Source organism: Macrobrachium nipponense, chromosome 32, assembly GCF_015104395.2.
Source record: "Macrobrachium nipponense isolate FS-2020 chromosome 32, ASM1510439v2, whole genome shotgun sequence".
Taxonomy (NCBI): domain Eukaryota; kingdom Metazoa; phylum Arthropoda; class Malacostraca; order Decapoda; family Palaemonidae; genus Macrobrachium; species Macrobrachium nipponense.
The window spans coordinates 28,459,411-28,471,685 of NC_061094.1; the positions used below are offsets into that span (position 1 = coordinate 28,459,411).

General features: G+C 46.4%; 1 protein-coding gene across 1 annotated transcript in view; it reads left to right on the top strand.

The window, feature by feature from the left end:
* Positions 1–10,364, top strand: part of LOC135207290 (protein artemis-like) — a 149,987-nt gene extending 139,623 nt beyond the window's left edge. Inside the window, exon 6 of the mRNA XM_064238961.1 lies at positions 6,689–10,364. Coding sequence (XP_064095031.1) covers positions 6,689–8,287 — 1,599 coding nt within the window. The 3' untranslated portion in view covers positions 8,288–10,364. The remainder of the gene's footprint in view (positions 1–6,688) is intronic.
* Positions 10,365–12,275: the final 1,911 nt, after the last annotated feature.

The window sequence follows — 12,275 nt, forward strand, 5'->3', positions numbered from 1 at the left end:
ACGTAAGTACGTGTGTGTTTTTGTATTTCATACAGTGAGTATTGTGATTGGAAATGGAATCCCAAGAGCCGGGGAGACCCCCTCGCCCCCCCATCAGCCGCAGATTGTGCCCTGGTGTGGAGGGCCGTAAGTGTGGCGCCTTCCGATCATCTGTTGAGGTTGATCCTCATGAGTTTTGTACTTGGTGTAGAGGGCAGGAATGCTATCGCACCGAGACATGTGATGTTTGTGCGTTTTGGTCGGAGGAGCAGTGGGAGCGCTATGGGGGGAGGAACAAGCCACGTAAGCCGGCCAAGGAGTCGTCGGAGGGTTCTCCGGCTACGCCCTTGGTTACAGACACATCTTTTTTCCCTCCATCTCAGTTCCCTCGTATGGCTCCTTTCCCTTCAAGGGTTGGGGGGGGCTATCTCGCTCCTTTTCCTCTCTCCATCAGTCGAGCCTGGAGGGGGGGACGAGATACCCCGACATCCAATTGTACTCGGGGTGGGAACTGCCCCTCCCCCCCACTAACTCACTCGACTTTTCCTTCCTCAGATCTGCTTGCCACAGGGGACGATCTCGGACGGGCCTGGTACTCGCTGGGGCTGCATGGAACACCGACGGTCCAGGGGCTGCTGAGTCACCTGGCAAGAGGGGCCATGCCGGTAACACACGGGCCGACTACTACGACGGTGTCCACACCTGGCCATGCTACTCCACCGCACCTGGTGTACACCCAACACGTAGCCACGGTGACCCCTACAGCTGCTGTGCAGGTGCCGCTGCCTTAGGTTATGATGCCCGCTGTGACGCCGCCACCTGGTTTTGCCGCTCTTGCTGCAGCCCCTGGACCTGCCTCCTGTGCAGAGGATGCCGCTGGTTCCTTCCCCGCCTCCTGTTCCTGAGTAAGCTGCCGCTCCAGTTCCGGTACCAGTTACTGCCGCCGTCGTTCCTGCCCGTGGTGTTGCTGCTCCCACCCCAGGTCCTTCCAGATCGGTGCAGTCGGGCCCTGTTGCTTCGGCAACTGCCCCGGCTCTGTCTTGGATGGAAGACCTGACGGTGGTGCTGAGGAAGCTGACAAAGAAGAAGAGGAGGAAGGTGCCGCCGCTTCCCCTTCAACTTCTAAGGCCCCACAGCCGAAGAAAAAGAAAGTTGCCTCCTCCCCCCCTAAGAAGGCTCACTCTGAGACTTCTAAGGGTCCGTCCCACTCCGGTGGGATGGTTGGCACTTCCGCCGGTCCTCCTGTTCCTTCGGGAACAGGGCCTGTCTCTCGTTCCGCAAGGAAGAAGAAGACAGGGACTGGAGGAGTGCCGGCTAACACCGTTCCCTCCTCGCCTGGCGCCAGAGGTTCTACCTCGGCACCAGGTACTGTCTCGGTCTCTCGTTCGCAAGGTGACCGTACAGCCAAGACCCAGGCAACCGAGTCCATTCGGTGCCAGGATCCAGGCACGGAGCGAAAGACTGATGGGGGTCACTCAGGCGACTCCCACCAGACCAGCGATTGCTCTCGCGGTGATACGCTTGTACCCGGGGTTGACGCGACGGTCCCAGACTGGTCGGGAGCTGAGGCGAGGAAGCGGTCCCCTCGGTCGCCTGAACCATCTTTGGCTGGTCCAAGCTGCGTGACGCGCCGTGAGGACAGGCCTCGCTCCCACCGTGACAGCGGACTCTGCAGGTCCCCTGACCGCCGCTCCTACTGGGACCGGACAGAGAGGGGGACCAGTAGCAGCTCTTCTGACGCTCGGGACCATCACCGCTGTTCTCGGTCCAGCCGCTCGACCAGGCCTGCAGCTCGATCGCCACCGTGGGTTGGTGATCGCCTGCAGCCCCCTCAGCACACCGGTTCTGCCGGTGGGCATGGGGGGAGTGTCAGGTCTTCCTCTTCGATCCCTTTAACTTCCTCGGACTTCACCAGGTAGAGCAAGGCGATCAGGAGTGATCACGAGGGGTGTGCTCCTTGCGATCCCGCCACAACGCCCTACGAACCTGGCACAGTCCTAGGACCGACCAGATCGTATGCGCAAGTGGCAGGAGGAAACCAGGAGGGGTCTGTTGTGGTTCCTCCTGTGGAAGGAGGAGGGTCTCGGGAGCCATTCTCGCTGGACGGGCTTGACGGTCCATCTCTGCAGGATGCAGTCACTCCTGAGATCCAGAGGTCATTCGCGGAGGTTATTGCACTGATTCGTCAGCACAATGACCTCGGGGAAGGATCGCAGCTCCCACCTTCCGAGCCCACATCAGGCTTGGAGTCGTTCTGGGGACGGTGGGTCTGCCGCGATCGGCCTTGGTTGACAGCGTACTGAGCCAAGTGGAAAGCTCTCTTCTCCGGACAGAAGGGTTCGCTTCGGTCCGGTAGGTCTTCCAAGCTCCTTCCTCCACCTCTACCATGACAGAGGCGCTTCTACGTGCCTTCAGAGGACCCTCTGCCGCCCAAACAGGTTAACCCAGAGCTAGTTAGGCTAACTCTGGGGTTGTCTCTGCCGCAGCTCCTGTCGGAGAACCTCTGGTTCTCGCAGCAAGAGGCACTTGCCTTGGAATCTACCGCAATTGCAGCATTCCAAGCAGTCTCCTGGATCGACCTGTGGTCCCTCACAGTGTCGAAAGCTGCGGCCTCCTTGGGGAACATCACTCCTGAAGGGGACCCGGCTTTTGTGAGACTGTGCCAGTCTGGAGGTAGGGCCATCTCCTACCTGGCCCACCAGACGGCTATCCTGTGGGCCAACCTGATTCTCCGGCGTAGAGACGCTGTTCTCACCCGAGTGACCAGGGCAGCTGGGCGAGAGGCGGCCCTGGGTCTTCGCAATGGACCGGTGCAGAGTTCCTCCTCTTTCTTCCCCAGAGAGATGGTGGACGCTGTGGTGGAACAGCAGCGCACTGACGACAGTGACCGTCTTGTCCACCAGGCAGTCTCCAAGGTGGCTCGGCAACCTCGGACGACTGCGGCTAAGCCCAAGAGTTTAGCTAGCGCTTCCTCTGCGGCCAATACGATCACCTCGTCGAAGCCGAGAGGAAAGGCACTGCCTTCGACTTCTGCTGTAAGGAGTGATCGCAACCAGTCCTTCTCTCGAGGAGGATCTGGGAAGAAGTCGAAGAGAGGAGGGAAACACTAGGGACAGCGTTCCCCCTCACCTGCTGCCGGAAATGGGGGGTTGCCTGGCAAGCCATTGGGCAACATGGCAGCGCTACGGTGCGGAGACCTGGATAGTGAACGTCCTTCTGGAGGGATATTTACTACCCTTCGAGTCTTGGCCACCCCTCACCTCCAACCCGGTCCATGTGCAAACCTACGTTCCTGGCTTGACCAAGGACGTGATGCTTCGGCAGGAAGTAGAAGCCATGCTGAGCAAACGTGCTGTGGAGATCGTATGGGATCAGTCGCCGGGCTTCTACAGTCGACTCTTCCTGGTGGAGAAGTCCTCGGGGGGCTGGCGCCCGGTGATAGATCTCTCTCCCTTGAACCAATTCGTTCGCCAGACTCGGTTCACGATGGAAACAGCACGGTCAGTGCTCGATCCCATCAGGGAGAACGACTTCATGCTTTCTGTGGATCTGAAGGACGTATATTTCCAGATGCCCATCCATCAATCCCCCAGGAAGTACCTCCACTTCATCCTCGACGGGATGGTGTACCAATTCAGGGCACTTTGTTTCGGTCTCTCAACCGCCCCACAGGTGTTCACGCGAGTGTTCACGCTGGTGTCGGCTTGGGCCCACTTGGTAGGGATACGTCTTCTGAGGTATCTCGACAATTGGTTAGTCCTGCAGGACAGAGATTAACTCCTCGAATTCTGCCGCGATCTGGGGATTGTAGTGAATTACAAGAAGTCAGACCTCGACCTGAAGCAGAGGATGAAGTACCTGGGCATATTGATCGACACGGTAGCAGGGCGAGTCTTCCCCGCAGATTCGCGGATCAGCAGGTTCAGGGAGGCAGCAAGACAGTTCCTGTCTCTACAGGAGCAACCAGCTCAGCATTGGCAGGTCGTGATCGGTCACCTGTCATCTCTTGAGAAGCTAGTCCCTCACGGGCGTCTTCACCTGCTGTCTCTTCAGTGGAGACTAAAGGAGTGTTGGTCATAGGCAAGGGACCCTCCCTTCTTCCCAGTGTCCCTCACGGAGGAGGTGAGGCAGGATCGTCTGGTGGGACACTCGGTGGTGTTGATGAGCCACAACACCACGGTAGTGGCGTACAGCAACAAGCAGGGAGGCCTAGTGTCCCCCCCACTGCACCAGTTGACGTTTCAGGTGCACGAGTGGGCCGTGGCACACTCAGTAGAGCTGTCGGCCCACTACATTCCAGGCAGGAATGTGGTAGCCTACAAGCTCAGCCGTCGGGATCAGGTGATAGGAACTGAATGGTCCCTTCATCCAGACGTGGCAAAAAGGCTCTTCAACCTGTGGGGGCATCCAGTCGTGGATCTGTTCGCCACCTGGCACAACAGAAAACTCCAGGTTTTCTACTTGGTTGTGCCGGACCCATTGGCAGCTGCAGAGGATGCTCTTCAACACCCGTGGGACAACCTCTTCATCTACGCCTTTCCCCCGTTCTGTCTGATTTGCAAAGTGATCAGCAGGGCGCTGATCACTGCGATCCTTCGGATGATCCTGGTGGAGTCCGTTTGGTACCCGGACCTGCTGGCTCTGCTTGCCGAAGCACCGAGAGAGATTCCCCCCTGGCACAACCTCCTGTGCCAGCCACACGTAGAACGACACCACCAATCCGTCGAGTCCCTGTGTCTTCATGGCTGGCTGTTATCCACCATCTCTTGCGAGCGAGAGGCTTTTCTCACAGCGCAGCAACAGAGAAGGCTGAATACCTCAGACAGTCCTCTGCAGCTGTCTACCAAGGGAAGTGGTCCGTCTTCTGTGGTTGGTGTCGTGGACGGGGTCTCTTTCCTCTTGGTCTCTGCAGTTAAAGGATACAGAGCCGCCCTGGCCTTAGTCCTTAAACTGCGAAGTGTAGACATCTCCTCTTCTTTCGAGATCTCCCTCCTGATGATGTCTTGCCCACCCAGGGAACTCAGGCCCCCGGGGTGGGATGTGACTCTCGTCCTTAGAAGTTTGACTCGCAGACCCTTCGAGCCACTCCGAGAGTCGTCAGACAGGGATCTGACCCTCAAGACCTTCTTCCTGCTGGCCCTGGCATCAGCGAAGAGAGTAGGGGAACTTCATGGTCTTTCCTTCTATGTCAAGCATTCCAGGGGATGGGGATCCGTGATGCTCAATTTCGTCCCGAACTTCGTAGCGAAGACTCAGAATTCTTCTTTCCCTGACAACCGGTCCAAGTCTTTCACGATCCCTTCCCTGAAGGATTTCACCAATAATGATGCGGATGAGATGCTGCTTTGTCCTGTGAGGGCGCTACGGCACTATCTGAAGAGAACTCGGCACCTCAGGCCTGAGTGTCGACGCCTCTTCGTTAGCGCCAGGGTTACCAAGAAAGAAGTTTCTTTGAACACACTTTCTTTCTGGCTGTGTTAGGTGATCAGGAGGGCGTATGACACGGGTGGTAGGGACGACACCTGTACCCTTCGTCCGAAAGCCCATGAAGTCAGAGGTATTGGTCCAACCCTTGCGCTGCAAGAACTTCTCCGTGGCGCAGGTTCTGAAGGCAGGGGTTTGGGCCAACCAAACCACCTTTACTTCGTTCTACCTTCGGGATATTACCTACAGGTCCTTGGACACCTTTTTCTTGGGACCCGTGGTGGCTGCTCAACAATTTGTGTAGTCTACCCAGCACCCGAGCGGACAGAACAGCATTGCATCCTTGTGTGACTGCATGAATGGACGAGTGAAAGAGAGTGTGACTGGCTTTTCTTCCTCCTTCGTTTGTCTCCTCTACCTGTGGGCAGAGGGCCGTGGTCGTCACTACGCCGAACAGGAGGCCGATGCAGGTAAGCTACACAACTGAGCTCCATCCTATCCCTTTCAGTAGGGATAGGAGTGTTTATCCGCCACTCCCCAACAAGGGGGGGGAGTGGAAGCCAACAAGAGACAAACCCATGACTTCATTTTGGCTCTTGAAGTAGAAACTAGTTCTTGCCTTTTGCTATTTATAAGAGGTACACTTGTCTCCCTCTTATAAATTTGGTCCAGAAGTCTGACCACTGATCTTGCGGTGCACACCCTGATCAGCTGGGCAGAGGCTAGGATCCCTCCCTCTGCTCTTACGACCAGGGATGGAACCAAGGTAGGACGAACACCAGTCTGTTCATAAGATTCAGATTCCACCCACCAATAAATGAGTCTTCCTATTGTTAAAGGACCGAGGGTTTTGTATATGTATCGGAACAAATAACAATTTGTCGGAAATTGTATTTTTCCTAACTATACAAACCTGAGGTCCTTTACATATAGTCCCACCTCATGCCACCCCACACTGTGTTTCCTGGGCCTAAAGCAAAGTGACTCCTCTCCTCGCAGTCGAGCTGACCGCCAACTGCCAGACAAGTAGTTAACTACCAAACCCCCTTGTTCGAAGCTTACGACTGGTTCAGCTGCCGCTAAGTACCTTCCTATTGTTAAAGGACCTCAAGTTTGTATAGTTAGGAAAAATACAATATCCGACAAATTGTTATTTTTCCTTGCTCTGTAAATTTCAGGCCTCATACCAGCATGCTTTGTAGGATGAGAATTTTTCTTTTTAAGTGATATTTGTTACCTCAAAATTAGGTGGGATGATGGATGGCAATAAAGTTTTCTATTTCAGGTCTTGAAATTGCTTCATGAAGCCTTGAATCGATCTGGAGATCATTATAGCATTGAATATGGAGGTACCCAACGTCGAAGCATGGGCTCTTTTAAAAGGCAATTGCAGAGCAATGAGAGTAATAGTAGCACCTTAGAAGCAGCAATGTTGGATGGCTTTTTGACATCACCAAGTAAACGGAGAAGGCATAGTGACTCTAATATGACATTGGTTCTTCCTACTCCAAGAGGGAATATGAAAGGTTCCCTTAGTCTGGAGGGAGAAGCCCGTTGTGAAGCATTGGAAGGCGCAATGCCAAATAGTGGTGCTGGAACTTCAGGGAATGAGGCACCTCAGGGATCACCAGGAACAAAACTAGAATGGGTAGATCCCTATACTCCTTCTCCTGTATCTATGTCTCATTGTAAATATGAAAACACTCCTGAGTCTAGTCAAGATGACCAACAAAGTGATAGACTGTCTAATATTGCCAAAGTTAACCTCATGAACAAATTTGACACTTCTAGTTCAATTGAAACAGTTAGTGATAGTGGAGGCAGGAATGTGATAGTGAAAATGTCTCACACTAGTTGTGGTAAAATGATGAGTACTGGTTCAGGTAGTAGAACGAGTGGGGATTCATATAGGGGTGGTTTTAATTCACAGCAGATGTCTGTGGATGCAGAGGATGATGGTGATACACATTCACTCTCTAGTTTCAATAAAACTCATGGAAGTCAGGATAGCATTGATTTGGTTAGTGTTTTTTCAGATGATACAAGAGAGAGTACATTGATAGTTGATGACAGGCCTGCATCTTCAGCAGGTGTTGCTGGGGAGAGTGCAATAAAACGCAGCCGCAAAATGTGGTATAAGCACAAGTATTTCTCTACTCCAGTTCATGAGGAAGGAGATAAACGTATGAAAGTTGAACCAAAGCCTACTTTTGGACCACGTTCATCATCATTGCCCCTACCTGAACCTGACCGTGAAGGCATAGTCTCTCCTGACTTATTTCCTAGTCCTGAGACTGATCGCAGTCTTCCTTTGATTACTGTGTCTTCACCATCAGACCAAGCCAGTGAATCTCAAGTATCAGATGAAACAAATGTGACTGTTGTACTTAGTGGGAGCTCTGGAGAGCCATCAGACCTGGATGTTATGTTAGTAGATGAACTGCCTCCAGATCAGCCAACCTGCAGTGAGTTGAATCAACATACAAGCCCAACTGCCTCTCGACCCTCTGTCATTTGTGGCCCACCACTTCCTACGTCACCTCAGGAACGTGATTTTATCCCAACCGCTGATTCTAGAACACACATCTCTATTTCTTCACCTAGTGACTCTTCTGGTATAGATTCTGCTGGGTCAAGTAGTAGTAGCAGTGTACCCCCTTTGAAGTCTCCAGTGACAACAAGCTCTCCAGGAGTTGTGGATTTGGTGAGTGATAGTGATTGCACTCCTGATTTAGAGGATTTGTTAATACGCACACCTCAGGTCAGTGGAATGACAGTAAAGACACCGGACTATACAGAGAGGTCATCTTGTTTGAAAACTACTCGCCGCAGAGACAATGAAGTGGAAGTAGTTACCTTGGATCAGCAACGTTTTTGTAAATAATGTATATATTTGTTTATGACAAGTCAGGGTTGCTTGATCAGTTATTCAGGACCTCATAGTACCTCTTATGTCAGGCACTGTTGAAGCTGATGCACTTAGAAGCAGAGAGTTGGCTTAAACCTTTGTAGTTATGTCTTGTTTCAAATAGATGATGTAGGTGCTGTCTCAAATCAACATTAAAATCTCAAGTTTCCCTTTCCCTGATTTAAAAGAATGGGCTGAACTAAAGGTAGGATTATTTCAAAATTGATGGTAAAAGGCTAGTGTTTAATGTACCTGTGCATTATACAAACTTTTATTTGAAGTGCTTGTTACTGGCTGAAGTAATTTTTGCATATGGAGTAAGGTTTGCACTTCTGAAAGTAAAATACAAGAATTTAGTAAATCCTCTTCAAATTGGGAGTTTGCCTTTTGAGATTAAATAGATTTATTGGATGTTGAAATCTCTAGATTCATTTAATGTGATGATAATACATCTTATGTTTTTACCAGTGTAATATTTTGGAAATCAGAAAGTTAGGATTGTTACCAATAACGTTTGACTGGAAAATTGGTGGATACTTGGATGCATTCCACACCAGCTTAGTTTTTCATAACTCCAAGATTGCTGTTTAATGTTGTATCTTTGTTGGTTTCCCCCTTATGCTTGCTGTCTGTTGAAAATTTTTATTATTTTTATGAAGATAATTTAGGATCAGCATGAGAAGGATATACTCAAGTTAGCGCAAATGTTTGTTTTACAGAGTGTAATGCAATTATTTGCCCAGAGCTATATATATATACTTGTGCTTACATTCCCTAATGTATTCCATTAATTGTCTAACTTATAGGACTAAATTGGATACTTTCCACAGTGAATTACTGTGAATTATTAGTCAGTTATCATCTTAATAATATGTAGTACCTAAAATAGTTAAAAATCTTGCATACTTGAGCAAGATTTTCTGTCATTTAGGATGAGGATTTCACATCATACTTCTTTATTAAGTTTTGTAATTGATTTACAAAGTTTTGCATGTTTTAGCTGCTGACATTAATGTAAGATTTTTTATACTCATTAGGTATGCAACTTACTTTTGTCTTGTTAACAGAACTTCTTATTGAGTTAAAAGTGAATTCTATCTAAATAAAAGGAAATCAGCATCATCTCTTACCCAGAATTGAAGAGTTATCTATAATAAGTTCATTTATTTTGATCAGGTGATTTTGCCATGTGAGCTGTTTATTCACTTAGTGGATAAGTCATGGGTTGGTAGTCTATGGTGTGAGTCATAACTGGTGTTCCTTCCCAAGTTGGTTATGTGATGTTTTTGTACTTGAAGGTACTTGAAACTCTTTTCAATATTTTTGTACGGAATGCATTTATTGATCATTGATATTTGGTCTTATAAAATATTTTTCCTTAGATTTTGTGATATTTTTCAATGTTTTGCTCTCTGTATGTCTGGTGTTGCTTGATGAACAAGGAAGTTTACATCTGAAAGTGCTTGAAACAGTATAAGAAATAAAATTTTGTTCTTTATTGCATGGATTAGGGCAGCTGTGAATGTGTTTAAAGGATGAGAGAGAGAGAGAGAGTGTGTTTTTGAGACTTAAGTTCTTTATCCCTGTCATGTGATACTATTTTAAAAGTTTAAGACAGTTATACCAAATATGGTTGAATAAATTGGAAGTTTTATCTGCCACTGCAATGAAATGTATACTTGATATACATTTCATTGTTTTATATGTTACTTACTCCATTAAAATGCCATGTTATTTGTTATAAAATGTTTTTAATGATTAGTTTTATGTTGACCAAGTATAATGGATATTTATTGTTGTCATCTGATTTTCAGTTTGTGTTCAGAGAAAAATTAAAATGATTGGTATATATGTGAAAGATTTTAATTTTTAACTATTAGATTACAATTTTTATTATATTACAATTTTTACATTTTTTTTTACAGATTTTAAAATACCTTTTCTTTTGGATTGTAAGATTGAGTATTTTTAATTTGTTGATTCATGTGTAGAGAAGTACAAGACTAGTGTCAGTGAAAATTGTGATACATTTTACCAATCTACATTGACTGCATTGCATATTTACTTTCATTTCCCTTATTTTCTTTTTTAGTGGTAGAACATCTAATTAAGGTTGTGTGGATTATTTTTGATACTCTAAAGAGTCAACTGGATTGAGGAGTCCTTAAATTAGTCTCCACAGGAAAAAGGAAAAGTTTATGGCAACTTTCTACCAAGCCCAAAATTTCTCTCTCTCTCTCTCTCTCTCTCTCTCTCTCTCTCTCTCTCTCTCTCTCTCTCTCTCTCTCTCTCTCTCTCTCTCTCTCTCTCTCTCTCTGTATGTGTGTAATAGCATATCCATTTTATAAAGGCCATAAATTTAAAAGAATTCATTAATTGAAGATTTAATTTTGAAAACTTATAAGTATATTATCTTAAAAATGGTTTACTTAGGTAATGTAAATTATTTTTAGTAAGAAATATGTATAGAGATTGGTTTTATTATAATTCTTAAAAATTGTAATGCAGTTATTACACAAAATAGAGTTTTGAAGTTGTCAGTCAATTAGACTGACAACTTCAAAACTCTATTTTAAGACTGAATGAAAAAGTAAGATATGAGGAAGTAAAAATATCGGGTGTAAAGTTAAAATGAGTAGTACTAAATTTTGTATGAATTGCTGGTAAATATCTTATTGACATTAAAATTAAAGTTAATGGTTTTGTATGAGTATGTTTTATAATGCTTACAGAATTATTTTTCCTTATAAGCTGTACAACCATTTACATAGCTTTTATTGAAGTTATCCTCATAGTCTAGGTAGTGAAAGAACCCAACCTGCTTTCTTCTCCCACAGCAGGAGTCTCTTATTCTCTCACTTAACCAGCTCAGTATTAAGTGTCACTGAAAACTAAAGGTGTCTGCACCCTGTCATTAGGGAGGGAAAGAATAACCTTTACACATTTATATGTTTAAGCAAAATTATGTTAGAAAGGTTGTACAGACATTCTTATAGAAGGAACAAATTTTAAAGGCTATTGACCTGCAAAAAAGCTTTGGCAAAACAGATTTCTTCTAAATGAAACGAAGTGGACAGAAAACTAAAATGGGTAAGAATGGCATCAAGTAAGAAAACACTGTTCCTATGGCAGGTTTAATTCATTTGATTATGGGGCAAGTGTTATGTCCAACCAGTATGCTAGGTGTGACACTGTAGCTGACAAATTGGCCAAAGTAGTTATGATTAAATACATTTTTAATAGAATATGCAGGTGGAATTTGGACAAAAATTGTCATTAGACAGAAATGAAGACAAAGATATGATTTAAAGTGTGAAATTCAGATAATGGAAGGCAAGGATAAAATATCCAGTTACCCTGCCAGCAACCACCACTTGGTTGAAGTATATTTTTATACCATTAGAGCATTAGTGGAAGACACCCTTACCGTAGGAGACTGTAGTCTTGTGTCTCCAAATAACCATTTGATTTTTCCAATCTATAAATTATCTAAACATGACTGAATTTTCAAGAGAAACTATTAAGTGTTGTGTAATTTAAAATTAATTTAACCTTTTTGGTCTGAAGAAAGGACAGCTAATGGTTTGTTTAATCTAAAATGATATGGTTTTCTCAGGTACAGCTTGATAAGTGGTTTGAAGAAGCTGTAGATTAGCAATATTAGTGCGGACAAGTACAACTGAAGGCAATGATAATAATTTTATTAGTTTCAACAGGATCCAATAATGACCATGTCTGTTAGGAAGTGGATGGAAAAGAATTCCAAAAAATCATTTGGTAATGAGACCCAATAACCCCTCATTTCTGGTGTGAAGTTATCCAAGGTGTGTGTAATGTACAGGTATGTTTTAAAGCTGGAAAGACTATAACAAAGACATATTTTCGTTCATATCCTGCACAGCCCCTAAAAGATCTTGGGAAGAAGCAGCCTTATTTTCCTTGATAGCCTTTAGGAGGAGCATTG